This window comes from Bos indicus x Bos taurus, chromosome 2 (assembly GCF_003369695.1).
Source record: "Bos indicus x Bos taurus breed Angus x Brahman F1 hybrid chromosome 2, Bos_hybrid_MaternalHap_v2.0, whole genome shotgun sequence".
Lineage (NCBI taxonomy): Eukaryota > Metazoa > Chordata > Mammalia > Artiodactyla > Bovidae > Bos > Bos indicus x Bos taurus.
The window spans coordinates 124,619,137-124,645,350 of record NC_040077.1 but is presented as its reverse complement, the minus strand read 5'-3'; the positions used below and the strand labels follow the sequence as shown (position 1 = coordinate 124,645,350).

Below are 26,214 nucleotides of genomic sequence, written 5' to 3'. Positions count from 1 at the left end.
GCCAGCTAGTCTGTGAGTGATTCAACTCCAAAACCCTGTCACACTCCTAATTTTCTCAGATCACTGCTGGCCCCAACTGTTAGTTGTATTCACTTAAAAGCAGACTATAGATTGAAGTCTAGTATTCAAATTGTTAACCAATAAGTACTCTTGGGATCAAAGCTATGAAAGAGATAAAAAGCAAGATTGAGCAGATTCGGTCCTTGTTTTGATTAAGGGTGAGGGATGTTGAATATCTATACTTACTCAACTTTTTTCAAAACTTTTTTTGTTTTGTTTTCACATTTGAGCATTCTTAACTTACTAAACTACTTTCTACTTTCTTCAGGCAAAACCAATTCCTTCAGTCTATGATATCCTCATATTCTTTCCCAGATATTTATGTGAGTTTTGTGGGGTTTATTTGTTTGTTTTTTGCATAAACGCTTCACTTTTGGACTTCCTGGTTGTGGAGTGGTTGAGAGTCTGCCTGCAAGTGCAGGGGACGGGGGTTTGATCCCTGGGCTGGGAGGATTCCATATGCCGCGAGGGTACTAAGCTTGTGCATCACAACTACTGAGCCCATGCTCTAAAGCCTGTGCTCTGCTACAAGAGAAGCCACCGTGGTGAGAAGCCTGCACAGTGCAACCAAAGAGAAACCCATGAAGCAGCCAAAAATTAAATAATTTTTAAAAAGAAACTTGGCCTTTTCCCGCTGCTCTCTATTCCTCCCTCTCTTCCTTCTCCCCCTCCTCACCCCTCCCTTTTTCTCTTTGTCCCCCTTCCTAAAAATTTTTTCTTAACTTGCCTTTTTCCCTTACGCTCTGGTAATATTCAGGATGGAGATTAGAAAGGGAACTTATTTGAGGAAACTGAGGATGTTGTATATTTTTAAATGAAAATTAGCCTTGAATGTTTTATGGTATTTTTATGTGTATGTATCTCAACTCCCTTAAACTAAATCCCAGTTTAAACTATAATCAATGTAACTTAATTGGGTTTATTTTTTAAGGAATATAAAAGGTGATGGATATTATGTTTTAAGTATATCATTTGCCTTTTTCTCTCTTTAGAAACTGTTTGTCACCTTCCTAAACTGGTTAATAGTGGCATGGAAGATCCATTTGGTAAGTATCACCTGCATTTTTCTTAGTAAATGATATTTGTGTTTTATCCTTACCTCCATTAAAGCTTTGAGAATAAAATGACTTTTTTTCATGTTTATTGTGCTAAACTCTCTATCAGTGCTCAAACTTTTTGACCTCAGCATCTGTTTATACTCTTATGTATAATTAAGGGCCCCAAAGAGTTTTGTTTGTATAACATATCTATTTATATTTACTATATTAAAATTAAAATGGAGATGTTTTTAGAATATTAATTCATTTAAAAATATTAATAAACCATTCATATGTTACATAAATAAAAAATTTTAATGAAAAATAACTCCCCAAATAAAAAAGATTAACAAGAAGAGTGGCATTGTTTTATATTTTTGCAAATCTCTTTAGTGTCTAGTTTAATAGAAGACAGCTGAATTCATGTATTGGCTTCCTGCATTTAATTTATTTTGTTGTCACATACCCGGCAGAGTTTGGAGAACTGACTGTACAGTTTGGAGCTAATGAGAGTGAAAAGGCATATAACATTTTTGTATTATAAAAAATAATTCTGACATTGCTGTGAGGCACTCAGACTTTGAGATCTAGGTGCCCTAGAATGTTAGTTACTTCAAATAAAGCAAAGAACCATTTGACAAGTTAAAATAAGTTTTAAATTCTGTAACTAGCAATTAGTGACTAGCCAAGTCACTTCAGTCATATCCAACTCTTTGCAATTCTATGGACTGTAGCCCTCCAGGTTCCTCTGTCTGTAGGATTCTGTAGGCAAGAATACTGGAGTGGGTTGCCATGCCCTTCTCCAGGGGATCTTCCCCACCCAGGGATCAAACCCGCGTCTTTTAAGTTTCCTGCATTGCAAGGTGGATTCTTTACCACTGGCACCACCTAAGAGAGTATAAATCTAGATACACAAAGGTTTTATATTTACCTTTTTGACTAAAATGTCAGTCACTGTGTACTCAACCCTGTTTTCCTATTGAAAACAAAGAGAGGTACTGTCTGGGATAATTAGTGGATCATTTTGAACATTTGTGCCTTAGGGTGTTTATTGAAGCTTTATGAAAACTATTGATGTCTGTTTAGTATCCTTAAGGTTACCTCCATGCTTTAAAAAGTGTCTCTGTAGGAGAGAAATGGTATTACTACCATGCTTTATAATTCTCTAGGATGAGACACCTTAGCTGTTTTCCAGGCTTTTAAATATTAAGCCACTCAGCTTGCCTACATGTTACTGGAAATACTTTCAGAAGTTTGTGATGTGGTCATCTAGAAAGCCCTTTGGGGGAAACGTCATAGTTCCAGTGTCATTGCCATACAGCTTCATTAGAATTCTTGAGGCATAGCTGAAATGAGCCTTCTATTCTTTTTTACTTCTCCCAGATACCGTTGAGAACTTTAAAAGTAAAGATGATGGGTAAAAACTTTAAAAGGAGCCTTTCCATTATCTTAGGTTGCAGGCAACTTTGTAGTTTTATGTATTTAATTTTAAAATATTTATTTATTTATTTGCCTGCATTGGGTCTTAGTTGCGGTGAGCAAGTCGGATCTTACTTGTGGTGCACGGGCTCAGTAGTTAGAGTGCAGATACAGTTTTTGGGGTTTAACACATTGTATATCCCTAAATTTACATTAATCATTATGCTAATGAGTATGTAAAACATTCTTGCACATTGATGAATATTATACCTCACTCCATTAAAAGTATAACAGCTAAAAAAGAAAAAAAAACCAAATCCAAACTATACACTGGGAAGACTAGTTAGGAAGTACTTTCTACTTAAAATATGCACCACTGGTAGTCCAGTGGTTAAGAATCCGGCTTCCAATGCAGGGGACTTGGATTTGATCCCTGGTCCTTGGGAACTAAGATCCTATGTGCCTGGAAGCTTACAACCAAGCCTGCACACTGCAGCTTCTGGGCCCTCGCGCACTGGAGCCCACACGCCACAACCGGAGAGGAGCCTGCCCACCACAACCAGAAGCCTGAGAACTGCAACTAAGAGCCGGTACACCCAAAGATAAATAAGAAGAAAGAAATAAAAATAAAACACTCATCAGCAGAAAAAAAGCAACCAGAGACAGTTTTCCTTGATTAACCTCAGCCTGCTAGAGGCAGGTTTTGATTTGAACATTTTGTGATTCTTCACCACATGGGAAAAATCTGAATCTCATTTTATGACAGTGTAATTTTTGACGTGCGTGCTCAGTTAACTTCAGTCGTGTCCGACTCTTTTCAGCCCATGGACTGTTACCCAGCAGGCTCCTCTCTCCATGGGAATTCTCCAGGCAGGAATTCCAGACTGGGATGCCATGTCCTCCTCCCGGGCATCTTCCGAACCCAGGGATTGAACCTGCATCTCTTATGTCTCCTGCATTGGCAGGCGGATTCTTTACCACTAGCACCATCTGGGAAGCCCATAACTTGAAATAGTATAGTTAAAGTGTTCCAGAATAGAATAGTTTCTATTCTATTCACACACAGTGAAGCAAAACTTCACTGTTGTGTCCGACTCTTTTGCAGCCCCATGGGCTGTGGGCTCCTCTGTCCATGGGATTTCCCTGTTGAGAATACTGGAGTGGGTTGCCGTTTCCTTCTCCAGGGGCTCTTCCCGACCCTGCACCCTCTGCATTGGCAGGTGGATTCTTTACCGCTGGGCCACCAGGGAAGCCCACAGTTACCATAGATGACTGAAATTAGGCTCTTTGGGCTCCTGGTACAATTAAGTAATCAGACCGCTGAGATTAATAGCTGTTGTCTTGTTTTGAGAAGACTGCTGTTTTAAACCTTGTCAGATCAGAATTTCTCCTCTGATTTTAATGATCCTAAATGGCTTCTTTAGGACTTTGGCTTTTTTTCACTCTGAAGTGTACATTACATGTAGCTCATCAGTGAAATTCTTAGTTTGAACAGTAGAGGGCAGTTAGTACTTTTTCATAAATTTGTAGCTTCTGGGGCGTTATTTATGAACAATTCGGTAAATTGAGTTGATATATTAATAGTTGCCTGGTGACAAATCCTAAAGAACATGTCCATATGATAAACTAGTGTAACATAGGACAATTCCAAAGGCTTTTATGGGGAATATTTTTTTTCCCCTTGAGTGACCTCTTTACCTCACCTAATTTAAGCATATCGTAAATAGACTTTAATCTCAGTAAACTTACTATTAAACTAATTAAATTCAACTTAAAATTAAATGTAACTTAAATTTGGGCTCCCTTGGTGACTTAGCGGTAAAGACTCTGCCTGCCAATGCAGGAGACACAGGTTCGATCCCTGGGTCAGGAAGATGCCCTGGCGAAGGAAATGGCAATCCACTCCAGTATTCTTGCCAGGGAAATCCCCTCAAGAGAGGAGCCTATAGTCCATGGAGGTCACAAAAGAGTCAGACATGGCTTAGCGACTAAACAACAATAACTTAAATTTACTGCTGCTGCTGCTGCTAAGTTAAGTTGCTTCAGTCGTGTCTGACTCTGTGTGACCCCATAGACAGCAGCCCACCAGGCCCCCCTGTCCCTGGGATTCTCCAGGCAAGAACACTGGAGTGGGCTGCCATTTCCTTCTTCAATGCACGAAAGTGAAAAGTGAAAGGGAAGTCGCTCAGTTGTGTCCGACTCTTCGCGACCCCGTGGACTGCAGCCTACCAGGCTCCTCCGTCCATGGGATTTTCCAGGCAAGAGTACTGGAGTGGGGTGCCATTGCCTTCTCCGTTAAATTTACTAGAGAATTCCAAAGGGGAAGTTGCTATGAAAGTTATACTTGGCTACTACTCAGTTGAAATATAAATTAATATGTGCTTTTGATCACTAATATGAGAAAAGGTTTGTCTTCTGTGCTAGTGAGAGGATTTTTTTCCCCTTCTATTTTTTTATTTTTTAAATTTAATTTGGTTATATTCCCTGCATTGTACAGTATATCCTTGAGCTTATTTTTATAAAATAGTTTGTAGGGTTTTTTTAATTGCTCACAAAATGTATGTATGATAAGAATTTGGTTTACTGGTTACGGTCTACTCAGTGCCATTGACAAAGAATAAGAATTCTGAATGCAAAATGAGTTTGTTTCTAAGAAGATGGAGCCTTTAGAAGATGGTTGAGAATTTTGTTACAGTTAGATTAACTAACAGTTATGTAGATACATTGAAAAAGAATCATTTGTTGCATTCTGAAAATTAAAGTGAGAGATTTAGTGGGACAGACCTAAGGCCTCTAGGACATTTGTTACTTACATGGACAGATGTTTACACAGTTTATTATATTTTAAAATTACATTTGTTAATACCACCACTGGTCTCAGTGCAAAGTCTTTAGGTATTGGGAAGTTGGCAAGCTCACTGTAATAGGTACGTTTTCCAAAATTCAAATTTTCTCTTGAAAGCTTGGTGTACCTCACTGGCAACAAGTACTGTCAGTTTTACTTAGAGTGACAGATTCCATTCCTTTTTAAGAAAATATCTGTGCAACGTCTAAGCTTGAACAACATAGTTTTTCATGTAATCTTTCCAATAAAAATGGTATTTCATGAAAAAAAATGACTAGTTTGGCTTGCAATTCAATTATACAAGTGCCTTTTGTGAAGGTGACCATTGTATTTATCATTTCATCATGCAAAGCTGTAAAAAGACATATAGAAGACTTGAGATTTATTAAAACTAATAATAGTTTTTACAAATTATCAAGAATTTTATTTCTTAAATTTTCATTATTTTTAACTATAACCGTACAGTGGTGAAGATTATGCGTCCTGCTGCAGTTTGGCGCCACTGCCTTGATCTGGTGAAGGTACCAGCAGTTTTGCTTGCCATTGCTTTTGTACCCTCAGTACAAGTGTCAGCACAGTGAAAAATGCACCTCATTCTTTACTATTGTTAAGTAGATCATTGTACCTCTTGGGTCCTAAAAGGATCTTGGGGACACCCCAGGCATCAGTGGGCCACACTTGCTTCAGATTCCTAATTTTCACAGCATTCCTTCTGTGGAAGTCATGGACAGAGTCAAGACTTAGTCCTGGAAATTGTTTTGGGCAAGGCTTCAGTCTTGGACACTTGGCAGAAGAATAATGGTCAAAGGGAATGAGCAACTCTGTGGTCTCTCCTAAGTTGATCATGACCTGCTTGCAGCTTTTGGTGCTGCTGCTGCTAAGTCGCTTCAGTCATGTCTGACTCTGTCGATCCCATAGACAGCAGCCCACCAGGCTCCTCCATCCCTGGGATTCTCCAGGCAAGAATACTGGGTTGCCATTTCCTTCTACGACCTGCAGCTTTTAGGAATAGGTTAAAGAACACTTCTGTAGGATGAAATGAGTCTTCTGATTTCATCAGGAAGCTCAGTATTTTGAGAAGAAATTCACCAGCATGTAGTCAAGACCAGCTCACCTGAGCATTATCTTCCTTAAAAAAGAGAATAAATGGCAGCAGAGATCTTGGTATGACAGCCTTCAGTATGTCTGTTGGGGCACACTGCTCCAATATGGACATGTGTCCCTGTGTGTGGTACGCAGCTGTCATCCTGGGGTATCCTTATTCACCTGGGAACTCTGTTTCTCTCCTGTATTGACTCTTTTGTTTCCTAAATCCCATGTCTTCCTCTTTCTTGATTGCCAATAACTACTCGGTGATGGACCTCATGAAATAGTTCTCTAATTTTCATGTCTTTTTTTCTCTAGCTCTTGAAAGATTTCTTCATCTTTATATTCTATTAAATTTTTCTTTTTCTAGGAGATTTCTTTTATGCTCTGAATATTTCTGTCACAATATTCTTTATTATTTTCAACAGATTTACTTTGCCCTGCATAGGTTCTTTTCCTCCAAAGTTGCTTTCTTTTGTTTTGATCTCATGTGGAGTTTTCTTCTGAAGTCTAGTAATAATTAGCTGAGCTTATGATTAAGAGTGGTCAGTGAGCTTTAAATTAGCTCTAAGTGCATAGGCTGGTCACCTTTGGGCCTTACTGTAGGGTGAGCTTCTTGTCCCTATTGTTGAGGAAAGTGAAAATGAAAATGAAAGTCACTCAGTTGTGTCCAACTTTTGCAACCCCATGGACTATACAGTCCATGGAATTCTCCAGGCCAGAATACTGGAGTGGGTAACCTTTCCCTTCTCCAGGGGATCTAACCTACTCAGGAATCCAACTAGGATCTCCTGCGTTGCAGGTGGATTCTTTACCAGCTAAGCTATCTAGCTCAGTTGATTATTGAGGAATATCTCTTTTTATCAGTTCAGAGGGTGGAGTCTTCTCAGCACTGGATGGTGAGGGGTGACTGGGGGGGTTGCTGCAATCAGTATTCATTATGTTCGCTCAATTGCCCTCAGTTTTCCATGCTCTGTTCCCATCATCTATTGAGTCCCCCAGTCCAGAGACCATTTAGTTTTATCCCTTCCAGAGAACAAGTTGCCAGAGTTCTGCCAGAATTCATATGAGACAGACATTCAGGATCATGGAATGGGGAAGGTGATAAAGGAATCAAACAGCTTTTACCATAAATCTCCTTATGTTAGTCCCTTTTCTTTCAAAGGGACCTGTGGTGGAGTACAGTGAGAGTATTAACTGTCAGCTTACATTGGTTTAAGCTACTAGTGGTTTTTTTTTTTTAAAGTAAGGGCTACACTGTACATAAGTGCTGGGGGAAAGAAGAGCCCAAAGAAGATATGTGTACAGTTTGAGCTAATGGGATGCTTCTACCCACTGCTTTTTAAAAAGCTTCTTTTTTTCTGCTTCTGCTTTCTTTCTCCTCCCTTCGCAAATGTTTGTGGGTTAGCAGTCATTCTTCTAATAGCAGACCCAGGAGGAGGAAAGGATCTGTGTATACTAAATTGACTTCTCAAAATGTTTTAAATTTTCTAACAACTTCATTAAGTTTCTGTATACCCTCTCTTCCACAGAAGTGAGCACAGTTCGTTGAAAAAAGTTTTTGGTGGTGTTTGATGAAATAATTATTTAATGAGAAAAATTGTTGGTGTGAAGCCTGAGTTTAAAGCTAGTTTCAAAAGCTTTCATTCATATGCATGGTATTCAGGGAACAGATTGAACAGATTTACAAGGTAATAGCTCCTTTTGATTAGAATTTGTATCATATAGGAAATATGAGACTCAGTTTTTTGAAGCAGAAAACAGAAACCATATCCTAAACAAACTTAAAGTCAATTATTCCTATTCTAAATCTGAATTTATAAATTATTACTATGTTTTAAAGGGGGTTTTCCTAACCTTTCAAGGACATTTGTTGAGGAGCCATGCTCAAGACTAATGCATTTCACTTCAGTTCATGGGAAAATTTTTTGTGATATCATGTTGTTACCACTTGAAGCTCAAAATGTGCTAATAACACAGTCCTTTCCTCCCTTCTCTTTAAGAATGAAGGATAAAATACAAACTTAATTAGTTTTGAGATTCTTAAGGTGTAGGAGGTAAATGCCTCTGGAATGAAACAATGCCAAAAATGACATTAATTCTATTTTTCTCCCTCCTGTCGTGTTCAGTAGAAATTTAATATAGCATTATTATAAAATTAAGTATCTTCTGTCATATTATTTCCTGATAAGAGTATAAACTTATGGAGGGCAAGATCTTTTACTGTTCTATCCCACTGCTCAATAGTATTCATCTGTATTTCTTATAGTGGTTTTAAATTTTCAGCATGAAATAGAATTGATGAACTTAAGGGAAATAGAGTACGTAGAACCTAAGTTTGAAGTAGAACACTATGGATGTTAATAACACAGATGCCCTATTTTTTCTGTCAGTAGAAAAAGAGCCATCTCTGTAGTAAGGCCAGCCGAAAAGTAGTGATGCTGACTTTCTGGACCATCTCCCATATCCTCTCACCACTTTTCATCACTTCTGGCCACTGCTTACTCCCTAGAAAATTACAGAAAGTGTAATAGGTGGACTAAATGTGTAGGTGATTTTCCATCTGAATTTATTTCTGCATACTGAGCACTTTATCAGTGTGTCTTGGACACTACATAGGCAATGATTATAAGAATGAAAATTAAAAGGGAGGGATCGTGGGAATTCCCCAGTGTCCAGTGGTTAAGACTCAGAGCTTTCACTACCTTGGGCTGGAGTTCAGTCCCTGATCAGGGCACTAAGATCCCCCAGACTGTGTAGCGTGGCAAAAAAAAGGTGGGGGAGGATAGGAAGGATGGATGGTTTTCAGTTAATATTTTGTATATTCCTGTATGGTTTGCAAATGTATTTTGTTTTTTAACGTAGAAAAGGATTTTATCTGGATTGAAGGGTTATTGGCATTTTAGTTCTTTCTTTATATTTCTCTGTTAAAAATTAAGATATATAAAAGAAAGAGAATAAATTTTATATGCAGTAAAATTACCTTTTAAAGTATGTAATAGTGCTGTTTGACAAACATAAAATCGTGTAACTACCACCACAATCAAGATGTAAAGTATTTCCTTCATTGCCAAAAGTCCCCTGCTTACCTTTTATAATCAGAATTATACAATAGTAGCCTTTGTCTGGTGTTTCCGCTTGGCATAAAGCTGTCAAGATTCATAGATATTGTTGCTTGTATCAGTAGTTCATTCCTTTCATACCTTTTCCAGAATGTAACAACATTGGAATCATATAGTAGCTTTTTCATATGGTTTTTTCAGATTGACTTCTGTCATTTAGTGGTATGCATTTATGGCTCCTCCAATGTCTTTTTGTGACTTGATAGCTCTTTCCCTTTTAGCACTAAAAAATAATCCTTTGTTTGGATGTATTGTGATTTATTTATCCTTTTACCTACTGAAGAGCATCAGTTTGCTTCCGGTTATGGCAGTTATGAATAAAATTGGTATAAACATCTGTGTGTAGGTTTTGTATGGACATATGTTTTCAGTTATTTGGGTAAATACCAAGGGGTACCATACTTAAATGTATAAGAGTATGTTTAGTTTTTTAAAGAAACTCCCAGGACTTCCATGGTAGGCCAGTGGTAAAGAATCCACCTGCCAATGCAGAGGACATGGGTTCAATCCCTGGTCCGAGAAGATTCCATGTGCCATGGGGTAACTACACCGGTGTGTCACAACTGCTGAAGCCCCCGCACTGTAGAGCCTGTGTCCCTCAGTAAGAGAAGCCAGCACTATGAGAAGCCTGTGCACTGCAATTAGCGAGTAGCCTGTGCACTGCAATTAGCGAGTAGCCTGTGGTCGCCGAAACTAGAGAAAGCCTGTGCACAGCAACAAAGATCCAGCACAACCAAAATACATAAATATAATACCCCATATTCTCTTCCTGAGTGGCTGTCCCATTTGGCATTCCCATCAGCAGTGAATGAGTTCCTGTTGCTCCATACCTTCACCAGCATTTGGTGCTGTCCGTGTTCTGGATTTTGGCCAGTCTAATAATTAATAGGTATATGGCGGTATCTCATTGTGATTTTAATATGCAGTTCCCTCATGAGTAATAATATTGAGTAATTTTACATATGTTTATTTGCCATTCATATCTTTTCTTTGATGAAATATCTGTTCAAATCTTGGTCTTTTTAACAATTGGCTTATTTTTTTGAGTTGTGAATGTTTTTTACATGGCTCACATATAAATTCTTTATGTATTATTACAAATGTCTTTTCCCAGCCTGTGGTTTCTCTTATTAGCAGATGTTTTACTTTGATGAAGTCCAGTTTTTTTTTTGTTTTTTCTTTTTAAGGTTACTGTTCCTTGTCTTCTAAGAAATCTTTATTTAACTCAAGATTAGAAAGGTATTTTTGTTTTTCCTTCAAAATGTTTTGCAGTTTTGGGTTTTACATTTAGGGCAGTGGTTCTTTTTGAGTTAACTTTTAGATATGGTATGAAGTTGAAAATACTCTTCATTGTCCCCTGAATACTTTGACACCTTTCTTAATAAATTCCTGATGAAATAGGTAATTTTCTAGGGAAATACAGTTTGCCAAAGTGACTCAATATATGAAAATCCCATATAGACTAATAGGCATGATAAAAAAGGTAAAACACAGTGGGTTTTATGGACAATTTCATTCATATTTTGGAGAAGCAGACAGTTATAATGCTATATCAACCACAGTAGAGAAAAAGATAGATCATATACCCAGTAAAATAAAATTAGAAAAAAAAATCAAATAAATAAAATTGAAAAAAAATGTATTATCAAAAAAAAAAAAAAGACTCCATGCTCCCAATGCAGGGGGCCCAGGTTCGATCCCTGGTTGGGGACCTAGATCCCACATGCTGCAGTGAAAGCTCCTACACACGGCAACTAAGACCTGGCACAGCTAAATAAAAAAATAAAATTAAAAAAAAATAGCAAGCACATTTTTTACTCAATTTTTTTCTTTCTTTTTTTTACTCAATTGATTTTAAAATCGGTAACATTCAGTTCAGTTCATTCGCTCAGTCATGTCTGACTCTTTGCGACCCCATGAACTGCAGCATGCCAGGCCTCCCTGTCCATCACCAACTCCCGGAGTTCACCCAAACCCATGTCCATCGAGTCGGTGATGCCATCCAGCCATCTCATCCTCTGTCATCCCCTTCTCCTCCTGCCCCCAATCCCTCCTAGCATCAGAGTCTTTTCCAATGAGTCAACTCTTTGCATGAGGTGGCCAAAGTATTGGAGTTTCAACTTCAGCATCAGTCCTTCCAATGAACACTCAGGACTGATCTCCTTTAGAATGGACTGGTTGGATCTCCTTGCAGTCCAAGAGACTCTCAAGAGTCTTCTCCAACACCACAGTTCAAAAGCATCAATTCTTCAGCACTCAGCTTTCTTCACAGTCCAACTCTCACATCCATACATGACCACTGGGAAAACCCATAGCCTTGACTAGACGGACCTTTGTTGGCAAAATAATGTCCCTGGTTTTTACTATGTTATCTAGGTTGGTCATAACTTTCCTTCCAAGGAGTAAGCATCTTTTAATTTCATGGCTGCAATCACCATCTGCAGTGATTTTGGAGCCCAAAAAAATAAAGCCTGACACTGCTTCCACTGTTTCCCCATCTACTTCCCACAAAGTGATGGGATCAGATGCCATGATCTTCGTTTTCTGAATGTTGAGCGTTAAGCCAACCTTTTCACTCTCCTCTTTCACTTTCATCAAGAGGCTTTTTAGTTCCTCTTTACTTTCTGCCATAAGGGTGGTGTCATCTGCATATCTGAGGTTATTGATATTTCTCCCGGCAATCTTGATTCCAGCTTGTGCTTCTTCCAACCCAGCGTTTCTCATGATGTACTCTGCATATAAGTTAAATAAGCAGGGTAACAATATACAGCCTTGACGAACTCCTTTTCCTATTTGGAACCAGTCTGTTGTTCCATGTCCAGTTCTAACTGTTGCTTCACATTCAGTTCAGTTCAGTTGCTCAGTCGTGTCCGACTCTTCGCGACCACATGAATCGCAGCACGCCAGGCCTCCCTGTCCATCACCAACTCCCAGAGTTCACTCAGACTCAAGGCCATCGAGTCAGTGATGCCATCCAGCCATCTCATCCTCTGTCGTCCCCTTCTCCTCCTGACCCCAATCCCTCCCAGCATCAGAGTCTTTTCCAGTGAGTCAACTCTTCGCATGAGGTGGCCAAAGTACTGGAGTTTCAGCTTCAGCATCATTCCTTCCAAAGAAATCCCAGGGCTGATCTTCAAAATGGACTGGTTGGATCTCCTTGCAGTCCAAGGGACTCTCAAGAGTCTTCTCCAACACCACAGTTCAAAAGCATCAATTCTTCAGCGCTCAGCCTTCTTCACATTAGGACATGTTTTATAAAAATTAGATCTAATCTCCTTTTACCACCACAGTTCAGTGACAACCCATAACATGAATGTTGTATATATGCTTTTAGTTCATTTTTTTCTTTTATAATGTGTTTATATAACCCTTTCATAAAGAACAGCTATGTGAAACCAAGAGACACTACCGCAGTTACCATGAATACTGAAGAAATGCCTGCTAGAGCAAGAGCAAGAAAAGAACGCCCACTGTTACTTTATTTAACATTATTTTGGGGGTTCTTGGTACAGTAAGATGAGCAATCGTTAGAGATATGGTTCCAATAATGAACAGAATAAGTATAAACTTATTGGCTAATATTATTCTCTCTTTAGAAAAATAGTCCCAAAAGAATCAACTGAAAAAAAGTTCAGTAAAATGGCTGACTAAATGCAACTTAAATGTTCAAAAATGAATCATTAAAATTTTTTTATGTATGTAGAATAAATATCTTAAAAACCAAGGGGATTTGAAAGTATTTACAACTAAAATTATAAAATACCAATGAATAATCTTAATAAGAAGTAGTGTTAGTCTGCCCTTTTTTATTGATTTATGATGCCATTTTGCTCAAGCTAAGTTTTAAAAGGTCTCAAGCGTATTTTTTGGATCATATAGTCTGTTCTGTTGAACTATCTGTCAGTTTTTACACCAGTTCTACATTGTATTTATTATCATAGTCATTTTAAGATCTAAGAGAATATTCCTTATTCTCCTTAACTATTTACCTTGATAAAGAGCAGTGTGCACAGCACAGTGTATTAGCATATTTCCCTTTAAAAGTGTGTATTACTTTTATTAAAGAAAACTTTAAAATTCTTGACATTTTTATGGTTTAATAGTCAGTGATAAGTGGGACTTTCCTGGGGGTCCAGTGGTTAAGACTTCATGCTTCCACTGCAGGGGGCATGGGTTTAATCCACGGTTGGATACTAAGATTCCACAGGCCACGTGGCATGGCAAAAAAAAAAAAAATCTCAACTTTACTTCAAATTCAGATTTCATATGATCAGTGAGATTTAAAAGTTGAAAGTACAGCTAGTATGAACATTTTGCATTAGGCAGGGGACCATTAGTTTCAAAACCACCTCAATGGTTGGCTTCTGGGGCCTCTAGAGTTCTATCATATTAAAAATGGCCTTTCATGATAGAGCCTTGACTTGACGCAAAGACAGGATAGGTTTTACAAGATTGCAATTTGAAACATCATTGGAGTCCAGAACACACACACATGTGCACACACATACACACCCCGTATCGGAGGCTTCCATTAAAAGAAGGGGATAGTAGTATAATGGACTATCTTGTGGATGGTGTTAATGGCCTTCAATTCCTCTTTTGAAGACTGGTGTTTTATTTTTTCCTCATCATGCTAGTGTGTATCCATTGCTGGCCAGAGTGACATCGTATCAGATTTCAGTCTGTAGCTATAGCTTTCCTTTGTTTCACTGCGTAAGATTAAATAAATACTACATTTTACTTGACTGCTTAAACATCTTAAAACTTCAGGTTTCTTTCGATGATTGTATATTTTGTTTTTCTTCTTTGATCTCTAAAAGAACTTAGATGCTGTAAAGCAGATGGATCTGCCTGCTTTGTTTTGTCCATTTTGCCGCACCCTCAATCCCCACCCCATCCTTTCCCTTTTCAGTCCAGAGCTTAATAATCAAAGTGCTTGAGTAGCAAGAACCCTTAAGAATTATGTCTTAATAGTAAAAGAGAAAAGTGGCAGCAAAGGAAAGACATTCCTGGCTGGGGTGAAGCACTTTGGGGCGTGCTTGTTACTTCTAGTTATAATCTCATAATGCCGGAGAAGGCCACGGCAACCCACTCCAGTCCTCTCGCCTGGAAACTCCCATGGGCGGAGGAGCCCGGTAGGCTGCCGTCCATGGGGTTGGGAAGAGTCAAACACGACTGAGTGACTTCCCTTTCCCTTTTCCCTTCCATGCATTTATTAAATAAAGAAAAAAAAAAATCTCATAATGCATCCAGGGCCAGTAGCTTACGTTTAACAATGACGTCCACTTAGTTTTGCTTGATGATTTATTGTCATACTTACAACATACCCTAACCAGTCAAAAGGAGAAAAAGTAGATGGATGGTTGATTGCTTGGCTGAATGATTCATTAATTCATTTAATAAGTTTTCTTAGGCACATTACCATAGCTGCCATGAAGGGCGGGGGAGGGGGGGACAATAAAATACAGTTTCAGCACTCAAAGAGGAGATGAAAAACTATTAATGCTACACAGAATGAATGAATGGTTTTATATAGATAAAAATAATTGTTATTGAAATTTCATGCCACATTTTTCAACGTGACTTGTACTTAAGGAAATTGTCAAAACAAAACTTACTTTATAGCATTAACATTGCCTTTTCTATACCTGTGTTCTTTGAACACTTTAGAATTGATGACTTTAAGGAGAGTTTGTCTTATTGCTTTTGTCTTGAACCTAACAGGAAAAATTGGTGAACATGGCAAAATAGGAAAAACTAGGGGCTTCCTAAGTATCTTAGGTAGTATGGGTAGACGGTACATGGTGGTAAAATTTGGGTTTCTCATGAAATACTAGGACTGAAGTGTTTTTGTTCTAGATTTGGTTTGAGGAGTAGAAATGGTTCTTTCCCATGTAGTCAGCTTTTCTTTATTATAGACCTTTCACTTATTTTCTAAGAAATCCCTTTAAGATTGATTTTGAAATAAGAAACATCATTCTTGTTGGTGTCATACTGGAAAATATCAGAAATAAGCTGAGAGAATTAATTTTTGGTGTTTTAAATTTAACATTGTCATTTTGGGCAATTGAAATAACTCTTCTGTATCTGAATTTTACTTTGTTAAAGTACTATCTCCTAAAGTTTTTCTAAGGTTAAAAATAAATGTTCTTATCTGACACCTAGGAGGTATTGTGTGAATTCAAAGTCTGTTTAGTAGTAGTTGGGAGTGGAGATTTACACCCACTTAGATGTGCTTACTGTTTAGATACAAAGATTACTTAGATATGAAGCCTAGCTTTGCCATTTATTAGCTATGAACTCCTTGGACAAGTTTACCCCTGGGTGACTCAGTTTCCTCAACTATTAAATGGGGATAATAAATGTTATCCTTCTTATAGGCTTGTTGTAAGAGTTAGACAAAACTCAGTGCTTAGAATAGTCCCTGGCATTATAATACATGCTCAATAAATGCTAGTTGTTGTTATTCTGAGAGAATGGGGAGAAGGAATGCAAAGAAGTTGAACTTAATTTATCTTCCCTGAGTTTTAGCTTTCATTTTCATCAAATCTTTTGTTAGAGATGTTCATATGTAACAGTAAACCATTTTGTGTAGTATAATTTATGTTTTGATTTTTTTTTTTTTGATGGAAACTTTTACTATCTGAGCAGCAGCAGTGAGCACAGCAGAAAAGCGCAGAGGTCAGGAAGCCACATGTGCTCAGTGGGTTGCTGTTTGTTCCCCACCCAGGGGTCAAACCCGTGTCTCTTGCATCTCCTGCATTCTCAGGCAGATTCTCTACCACTGGTACCACCTGGGAAGCCCCATTTAGTAAAATGTACAGAAACCAGGAAACAGGAATGAAGGGGAGAAGATGCAAAGACCAGAAATCAGCTTTGAGCGATTAGAAACTGGTAGTGCTCCTTTCAGCCCACTCCAGTATCTTGCCTGGTGAATCCCGTGGATAGAGGAACCTGGCAGGCTACAGTCCATAGGGTCACATGACTGAAGCGACAGCATGGCACGGCATGGCACTACTTTAGTTCTTCTGTTTCTCTTAGGAACTAGAAGAAAAGCTGAGCTTTTTAAAAAAATGTTTTTTATAAATCTAAAAGCAACAATAATGAAAAGATTGTGTTGCTGTGTCTATGGAAGTGAATTTATAATAACATGTAACATATAACCATACATGCATAATTCAGTCTAAAGTACAGAAAGGTAGATGTTCATGGAAGGCTTCCTAGAAGAAGTGGTACATAAGCTGAATTTTGTAGGAGTGGGAGTTAGCCAGATTAAGAAATAGATGGAAAGGACATTTTAGGCAGCTAGAACAGCAAATGCGTGGGTAGGAAGACCTGGGCAAATATGTCATAGTTTAGGAATTCCACGTGGTTTGGAATAGGACTAACAACAGCAGCCATAGGAGAGAGGTGAGAGAAAAGTTTAGGTAGAAAGATGAGGCGCTGGTGCAACAACATGGACGGACCTAGAGATTTTAATACTGAGGGAAGTAAGACGGAGAAGACAAATCTATAATCTAAAAGGAAAGGCATTGGGCCAGGTATCGAAGTATTTTTTGTAAACTGTGAAGAACCCTATCAGATTTGTGTTTTTATAAAGGTCATGTTGGCACCGCTGTTGAGACTAGATCAGAATGGGACAAAACTGAGGCAGGTAAGAAGGAAATTATTAGTGTCCCAAACACACATAAAAGATGTCACTTTCGAACCCTATGGTGCACAAATTCTGTCAGACCGGGAAAATTTATAAGATTTTTTTAAGGATATAGAAGATTTTTGGCCCAAGTGAATAAATCCCAGAAGAATCATTTTATCTTTTTTCTTTTTCATTCACTACAAATGAAAACAGCAAATTTGGTTATCGGCAGTTGGGTTTTAGGATAGGTGGTATTCTGAAGGCTCTTGGTGCCTAGGTCTGGGAACAAGGTGAAAAGGGGTAAAGTACTTCTAGCTAATTGGATCTTGTTTGATTTAGGGCTTTTTCAACAAAAGACATTATTTTATTTTTAGGATGAAAAAACAAAAATCAAATTTGCCTCTTGAAAGATTTTATTTGGTGACTCCATTTTTATAGACTTGGTAGTAGCCCTAATAAAGATTAGTTTTTCAGAAAGGTTAAACTAGGAAAGGTTAAACAAGAAGGCAAAGTGGTTGTCTGAGGAGGCCTTACAAATAGCTGAGAAAAGAAGAAAAGTGAAAGGCAAAGAAGAAAGGGAAAGATATGCTCAACTCAATGCAGAGTTCCAGAGAGTATCCAGGAGAGATAAGAAAGCCTTCTTAAGTGAACAGTGCAAAGAAACAGAGGAGAACAAAAGAATGGGAAAGAGTAGAGATCTCGTCAAGAAAATTAGAGATACCAAAGGAACATTTCATGCAAAGATGGGCTCAATAAAGGACAGAAATGGCAAGGACCTAACAGAATCAGAAGAGATTGGCAATAATACACAGAAGAATTGTACAAAAAAGGTCTTAATGACCTAGATAACCACAGTGGTGTGGTCACTCTACCTAGAGTCAGACTTCCTGGAGTGTGAAGTCAAGTGGGACTTAGGAAGCATTACTACGAACAAAGCTAGTGCAGGGGATGGAATTCCACCTGAGGAATTTTAAATCCTAAAAGATGGTGCTGTTCAAGTGCTGCACTCAATATGCCAAAAAATTTGAAAAACTCAGCAGTGGCCACAGGACTGGAAAAGGTCAGTTTTCATTCCAATCCCAAAGAAAGGCAATGCCAAAGAATGCTCAAACTACCGCACAATTGCACTCATCTCACACGCTAGTAAAGTAATGCTCAAAATTCTCCAAGCCAGGCTTTAGCAATACATGAACTGTGAACTTCCAGATGTACAATCTGGTTTTAGAAAAGGCAGAGGAACCAGATATCAAATTGAAAACATCCGATGGATCATAGAAAAAGCAAGCGAATTCTAAAGAAAAACATCTGCTTCATTGACTATACAGAAGCCTTTGTGTGGGTTACAACAAACTGTGGAAAATTCTTAAAGAGATAGGAATACCAGACCACCTTACCTGTCTGCTGAGAAACCTGTGTGCAGGACAAGAAGCAGCAGTTAGAACTGGACATGGAACAACAGACTGGTTCGAAATTGGGAAAGGAGTATGACAAGGCTATATATTGTCCCCTGCATATTTAACTTATATGCAGAATGTATCATGAGAAATGCCAGGCTAGATGAATCACAAGCTGGAATTAAGATTGCCAAGAAAAATATGAACAGACTCAGATATGCAGATGATACTGGTCTAAAGAGAGAAAGCAAAGAGGAACTAAAGAGGCTTTTGATGAGGGTGAAAAAGGAGAGTAAAAAAAGTTGGTTTAAAATGCAAAATTCAAAAAATTAAGATCATGGCATCTGGTCATATCAATTCATGGCAAATAGATGGGGGGGGCGGGGAGTGGAAACAGTGGTGGATTTTGTTTTCTTGGGCTCCAGAATCACTGGACAGTGACTGCAGCCATGAAATTAAAAGACACTTGCTCCTTGGGAGAAAAGCTATCCTAGACAGTGTATTAAAAAGCAGAGAAATCACTTTGCTAACAAAGGTCCATATAGTCAAAGCTGTGGTTTTTTCCAGTAGTCATGTATGGATGTGAGAGTTGGACCATAAAGAAGGCTGAGTGCTGAAGAACTGATGCTTTTGAAGTGTGGTGCTGAAGAATAATCTTGAGAGTCTCTTGGACAGCAGAGAGATCAAACCAGTCAATCCTAAAGGAAATCAACCCTGAATATTCATTGGAAGGACTGATGCTGAAGCTGAAGCTTCAGTACTTTGGCCACCTGATGTGAAGAGCTGACTCATTGGAAAAGACATTGATGCTGGGAAGGATCCAGAGCAGGAGGAGAAGGAGGCGACAGAGGATGAGATGGTTGGATAGCATCTTGATGAGCATGAGTTTGAGCAAACTGCAGAAGATGGTGAAGGATTAGGGAAGCCTGACATGCTGCAGTCCATGGGGTCTGCAGGGAGTGGAACCTGACTGGGCAACTTAACAGCTACAAAACTAGAATTGGTCTCATTGCTTTGTCAGATGAGCGAAGGGACAGTTTGTTCCTACTTCCTCTGACTTCATGCATTGTTTCCCTAAAGTGTTAATATGTTTCACTGTTACTTTTTTAAAAATAAGATGTAGAAGCAAAGGTATGTGTAATCCACAACACTTCTTCTCTTTGAATTTATAAATACAACCAATTTTTCCTCCAGTGCCTCACCTCCTAGGTTCTGTGGTTGTGAAAGTTTGAGAGTTTTGAGGGAAAAGAATGGTATAAAAGAGATGGATATCTCTTACATAGAAAACAGAATAAAGTACATTGAATTACTGGATGGAGCAAGTTTGATAGAAACACCGTTTGTGTAGTCACCCTTGGTTCTTTTGCGGAATTACTGTTGACTCATGGTGTAACCAGGTGTTCATTACTCAGAATTTTTATTTAGTAGAAGATAAAGTATGTATGCTCCTGCACATGTACCGGAAAAGAATGTTTAAGGGGATTTCCTGTTGGAAATTTCTGAATAACTGTTACAAATGTTATAGCTATCATCAGGCATGAATTGTATTCCCACTGGATATGTGGCTGAGTATTGGTAATTAGGTTTCTTTCTTACTGTCTTAAAATGAAACTGAGGGCCAAAGAAGTTAGAGTTATGAAAGAGAGAGAAGGAAGGAGAGAAGTGATACTGGCTCAGAGTCATCTCTCTGAGTCATCAGCAATGAATGCCACCTTACTGGAGAACATCCAGTGTGTCAAAAACCCTGTGATGGGCAGCTCCTTAATTTCTGACTGGTTAGTTTCTACACATCATTGATACCTCCAGGTTCCTTAGTGGAGGCCATTTGGGACTTAGTTTTTATGGATGTTATGTGGTTTTATAAAATATTTTTGTATTTAAGATAAGATTTCTCAATCACTTTCACTATAACTACATGAAAAAAGTACTATTTGGAGTAGAAAGAATATTAAATGGATGTTCAGTAAGATGGAGGTTGCTGATTTTCAAGCAATAACAAATGGATATAATTCTACATATATCTTTACACTGAGATAAAATCATCCTTCTTTAGGCTTTAAGTTGTTATTAATAGTCAAAGGCTTTACTTGTGTGTTACTAGGAAAGGAAATAGTAATTCAGCTGTTAAAGGAAGAGTATCAAAGATTGTGAGTATAAATATCTCAGTAGTTTGTAACTGAATAAAAGGAAACTTTTTTAAACTGTCAATGTTTCTTCAGAGTATACTGCCTTTAGTAGTTGATGTTTAGTAGTTGGTGGCATGGAAAATAGATACCACATGCCTATGAAATACTCTGTCTTGATGTTAGTGGAAGACTTATAAGTGTGCTTTAAAAATCCTTTGGGTTCGCCCTGTCTGATAGAACTTTGTGCAGTGATGGAAATGTTCTAGATCTGCACTGGCCAGTGTGGTAGCCATGTGTGAAATGTGGCTAATACAGTTGAGAAACTGAACTGCAAATTGTATTTAATACAAATGTATTAATATTAATTTAGGTAAATAATCATATGTAAGAGGAACTAAAAAGCCTCTTGATGAAAGTGAAAGAGGAGAGTGAAAAAGTTGGCTTAAAGCTCAACATTCAGAAAACTAAGATCATGGCATCTGGTCCCATCACTTCATGGAAAATAGATGAGGAAAAAGTGGAAACAGGCTCAGACTTTATTTTTTGGGGCTCCAAAATCACTGCAGATGGTGACTGCAGCCATGAAATTAAAAGACGCTTACTCCTTGAAAGGAAAGTTATGACCAACCTAGATAGCATTTTGAAAAGCAGAGACACTACTTTGCCAACAAAGGTCCGTCTAGTCAAGGCTATGGGTTTTCCAGTGGTCATGTATGGATGTGAGAGTTGGACTGTGAAGAAAGCTGAGTGCCAAAGAATTGATGCTTTTGAACTGTGGTGTTGGAGAAGACTCTTGAGAGTCCCTTGGATTGCAAGGAGATCCGACCAGTCCATTCTAAAGGAGATCCGTCCTGGGTGTTCTTTGGAAGGACTCATGCTGAAGCTGAAACTCCAATACTTTGGCCACCTCATGCAAAGAGTTGACTCACTGGAAAAGACTCTGATGATGAGAGGGATTGGGGGCAGGAGGAGAAGGGGATGACAGAGGATGAGATGGCTGGATGGCATCACTGACTCGATGGCCTTGAGTCTGAGTGAACTCCGGGAGTTGGTGATGGACAGGGAGGCCTGGCGTGCTGCAATTCATGGGGTCTCAAAGAGTCAGACACGACTGAGTGACTGAACTGAGCTGAACTGAAGAGGGACTGCAGTGTTAGCACATCTTTTAAGTATTTGAGAACTGACCAGCCCATTTGATAACCCTTACTTCACTGACCAGTCATTCAGTTCAGTTCAGTTCAGTCGCTCAGTCGTGTCCGACTCTTTGCAACCCCATGAACCACAGCACGCCGGGCCTCCCTGTCCATCACCAACTCCCGGAGTTCACCCAAACCCATGTCCATTGAGTCGGTGACATGGCATCACCATCTCATCCTCTGTCGGCCCCTTTGCTCTTCCCCTCAATCTTTCCCAGCATCAGGGTCTTTTCAGATGAGTCAGTTCTTCACATCAGGTGGCCAATGTATTGGAGTTTCAGCTTCAACATCAGTCCTACAATGAACACCCAAGACTGATCTCCCTTACAATGGACTGAGTGGATCTCCTTGCAGTCCAAGGGACTCTCAAGAGTCTTCTCCAACACCACAGTTCAAAAGCATCAGTTCTTTGGCGCTCAGCTTTCTTTATAGTTCAACTCTCACATCTATACGTGACTACTGGAAAAACCATAGTTGCAATTAATATTTATTTTTAGTACATTAATTGAAGAATGTGTTGCAAAGGTCTCTGTTTACATATCATCTTCCCAATGAGGCCCTTCTGCTTGCACAGTTTATAATTTATTCCCTCTCTCTTAGCCCGTCCTATTTCCTTTCCCGGAATAATTTTTTTTATAGCCGTTATCACCATCTAACACACTAGAAAGAAGGCGTAGATTTTTCCCTCTTTATATCTAGTGCAGTGTTTCCAACACCTAAAACAATACCTAATACTTTAGAGATACTCAGGAAATATTTGTGGGATGAATAAATGAGGATTGTGGCTTCCCAATAATAATACCCCAATTCATTAAGCACTTATTTTGCATTCTATGGCAAGCATTGAGTTGGGCTAGCCATATTAAGTGCACCATGGCCACTGTTCTCTGTAATAAAACATTTCTTGGGACCATTATTTGAAACAGAACACTGAATTAGTTAAGTCATTAGTTTGACTCTGCCATAGAATTTCAGAACTCGAAGGAAACTTGGCAATAATTTGATCCAAATACCTGATGTCACATAGCGGTTAAAGTTTCATGAATGTCATTTTTATCCTCTTCTCATTTCCCTTTTTCCCTCATCCACACAACCTGTGAATCTTTTTGCTCAATTATTTTTTTTCACATCCGCTCATTTCCATTCAGCTAATTCTTATTTTCATATAGGCTTACCTTTCCCGCTGACTCTACTGTGCTGTGAAGACCTACCTAGTCCCTTAACCTAGGCAGAGAGAAACCCTTTGTCTTTCTTAACTGAAACTTTCCTGTTCACTATAATTGTTACGACCAGCTCCTCAAATCTAGAAACAGCTCCTGACCACTAGGGCACCCTTAAGTACTTACTGTCTTTGAAAAAAAAAAGCTTTAAGAGAAAACAAAAGGAATTTCAATAGCTCCCGTTCCCTAGCCTGAGGTCTTTTGTTCCATGGATCTGAAAGCAGTCCTGCTGGCATAATTCAGTTTCTTTCTCCCATAAACACAGTCCAACATATTGTAGGCTTGTAAGCATTACATTTCTTCGTGTCATGTATATAGCCTTGGTGATGTAGCAGCACGTCAGAACCTCTCCCATTTTTTAAGAAACTGTGATGCTTAAATGTAAACATTGTGGTGTCATTTAAATATGTAAAGAATCTTAAGTGGGGCAAGAAGAAGCCAAATACATTAAGCACCTTCAATCATCAGACTATAATTTAGAGATTTCTCTTATTTAATCCTCACAAAAACTCTGCATAATTATCTCTGTATCATATAAGTTAAGTAACTTGTTCAGAGTCTCTCGGAGAAGGCAATGGCACCCTACTCCAGTACTCTTGCCTGAAAAATCCCATGGATGGAGGAGCCTGGTAGGCTGCAGTTCATGGGGTCGCTAAGAGTTGGACACGACTGAGCGACTTCACTTTAACTTTTCACTTTCATGCATTGGAGAAGGAAATGGCAAGCCACTCCAGTGTTCTTGCCTGGAGAATCCCAGGGATGGGGGAGCCTGGTGGGCTGCTGTCTACGGGGTCACACAGAGTCGGACACGACTGAAGTGACTTAGCAGCAGCAGCAGTCAGAGTCTCTTAATCAGTAAATGGAAAAGCTGAAATTTTCCACAGTTACATATATATAATTCCAAAACCTCGCTTTTCTCGCTGGTAAGCCATGCAGCCTTCTGGAAGCGGGGCAGGCAAGGGACAACAGTTGCCGTATTTGATGTAGAACAGGTGGCAGGGGTGTTCATTTTTTGCCTCCAATGAGTGAGCCACAGAAAGAAAGCGGTGTTACTGGAGTCAGGGATGGCAGTCCCAGTGGCTCCCGCTTAAGTTTAGCCTATGTCTTTCAGCCTGTTCTTCCAGTTAGTTCACTTGAAGAAGACGTGCTTTCTGCATGAGCCTAGCAGTTGTGATTATATGAGGATCTATGTAAACATTTACCTGACAGGTTTGTCTTCTTTGAAAGTTGTTACCACTTGCAAAGCAGTAAATTCTCAAAAACCATCCTAAGATGCCATTTTTTTTTCCCCATGAAATTGAGAGTTTCACGACAATTCTCAAGATTGTTTAGAATGATGGATTAGTGTATGGTCTTTATATTTATTCCATCCCTTCATCTGTGATACTTTTCACCTTAACTGCCTTTTGTTACTATGGGGTTGGCCAAAAAGTTCCTTTGGTTTTAAGGTAAAACTAAAAAACACATTTCTCATTTTCACCAAGAACTTTATTGAACAACAGGTTTACCATTTTGTTCCACTGCCTTCTAGTATTTTTCGGGCAACCTTATAATTCCATCTTCTCAAAACTTTTTGTCTTTCTGAGCAAAGGACTTTACCAGGTGCCTTTTACAGTCTTCCAGGGAACTGAAATTATTTTCCATTTAGAGAATTTTGTAAAGACCAGTATAAATGGACGTCCGAAGGTGCAATGTCTAGATAAATCAGAACTTGCAGCTAAGCTGTAAGTTTTTGCCTAGTCATCAAATAAACATGGTCTTGCTTTATTCTGATGGAAGACTATGAGTTTTCTGTTGATTTAATTCCAGATGCTTTTCATCGAGTGCTACTTTCATTTGATCTGATTGGGAGCAGCATTTGTCGTAGTTAACCGTTTGGTCTTCTGGAAGGAGCTCATGATAGAGGACTCCCTGTCAATCTCGTATACGCAGCATCACCTTTGGAAAAAGACCAGCCTTCAGTGTGGTTGATGGTGGTTCATTTCACTTGCCCCACGATCTCTTCCATTCTACATTATTGTGCAGTATTCACTTTTCATCACCCCTCCTCATTTGCTTTAAAAAGGGAACATTTTCATTACGTTTAAGTGGATAATCACCTGCCAAAATACAATCAAGAAGGGTTTTTTTTGTTTGTTTAACTTCTATGGAACCCAAATGTCAAATTGATTGACATAATCAAGCTGGAGCAAATGACTTTTCAATGCTTGATTTGGATATTTTGAGTATGTCAGGTATCCTTCACCTGGTATAGCATTAATTGTTCTCAAGTCACATCTCAATTTGATTGCTGACTACTTCAACTCGTCTACCTGACCTTGGAGCATCGTCCAAGGAGAAATCTCCAGCACAAAACTTCCCAAACCACTTTTGACACAGTCAGTCAGTCACAGCACTTTCTACATACACTGCACAAATCTATTTTTGCATTTCAGTTGCATTTTTACCTTTCTTGAAATAATAAAGCATAATATGTTAAAATATTGTTTTTTATTCCATCTTTAATATTAAAATGGCTACACAAAAATTCACCAATTCTGATTTTTTTTTAATGCATACTGATTTAACAGCTGTCACAGTGCAAGCCAACAAAATTGTTTCGAATGAAGTTAAAGATAATTGAGTGCTACTTAGAGCCATCTTCGGAGAAGGCAGTGGCACCCTACTCCTGTACTCTTGCCTGGAAAATCCCATGGATGGAGGAGCCTGGTGGGCTACAGTCCATGGGGTTGCTAAGAGTCGGACACGACTGAGCAACTTCACTTTCACTTTTCACTTTCATGCATTGGAGAAGGAAATGGCAGTCCACTCCAGTGTTCTTGCCTGAAGAATCCCAGGGACGGGGGAGCCTGGTGGGCTGCTGTCTCTGGGGTCGCACAGAGTTGGACACGACTGAAGCGACTTAGCAGCAGCAGCAGAGCCATCTTACGGAAAAGAACTAATGAACTTTTTGTTCAACTTATAGGTGCTGTGAGCAAAGCTTAAAGTTGAGGAATGCTGTTTCTTCCATTGTACTGAAGATTAAGAAATACTTTTTGCATGTCCACTGTGCACTAAGTTGTGCCAGGCATTG

General features: G+C 38.9%; 1 protein-coding gene across 6 annotated transcripts in view; it reads left to right on the top strand.

Annotated features, from left to right (window-relative positions):
• Positions 1–26,214, top strand: part of PHACTR4 (phosphatase and actin regulator 4) — a 109,346-nt gene that overhangs the window by 24,247 nt on the left and 58,885 nt on the right. For all 6 annotated transcript variants that reach the window (XM_027518779.1, XM_027518763.1, XM_027518744.1 and 3 more), the window contains one exon: positions 1,053–1,106. Coding sequence is in view for 4 of the 6 variants with exons in the window: in XM_027518763.1 (XP_027374564.1) it covers positions 1,091–1,106 (16 nt within the window). In the remaining 2 variants the exon portion in view is untranslated. The remainder of the gene's footprint in view (positions 1–1,052; positions 1,107–26,214) is intronic.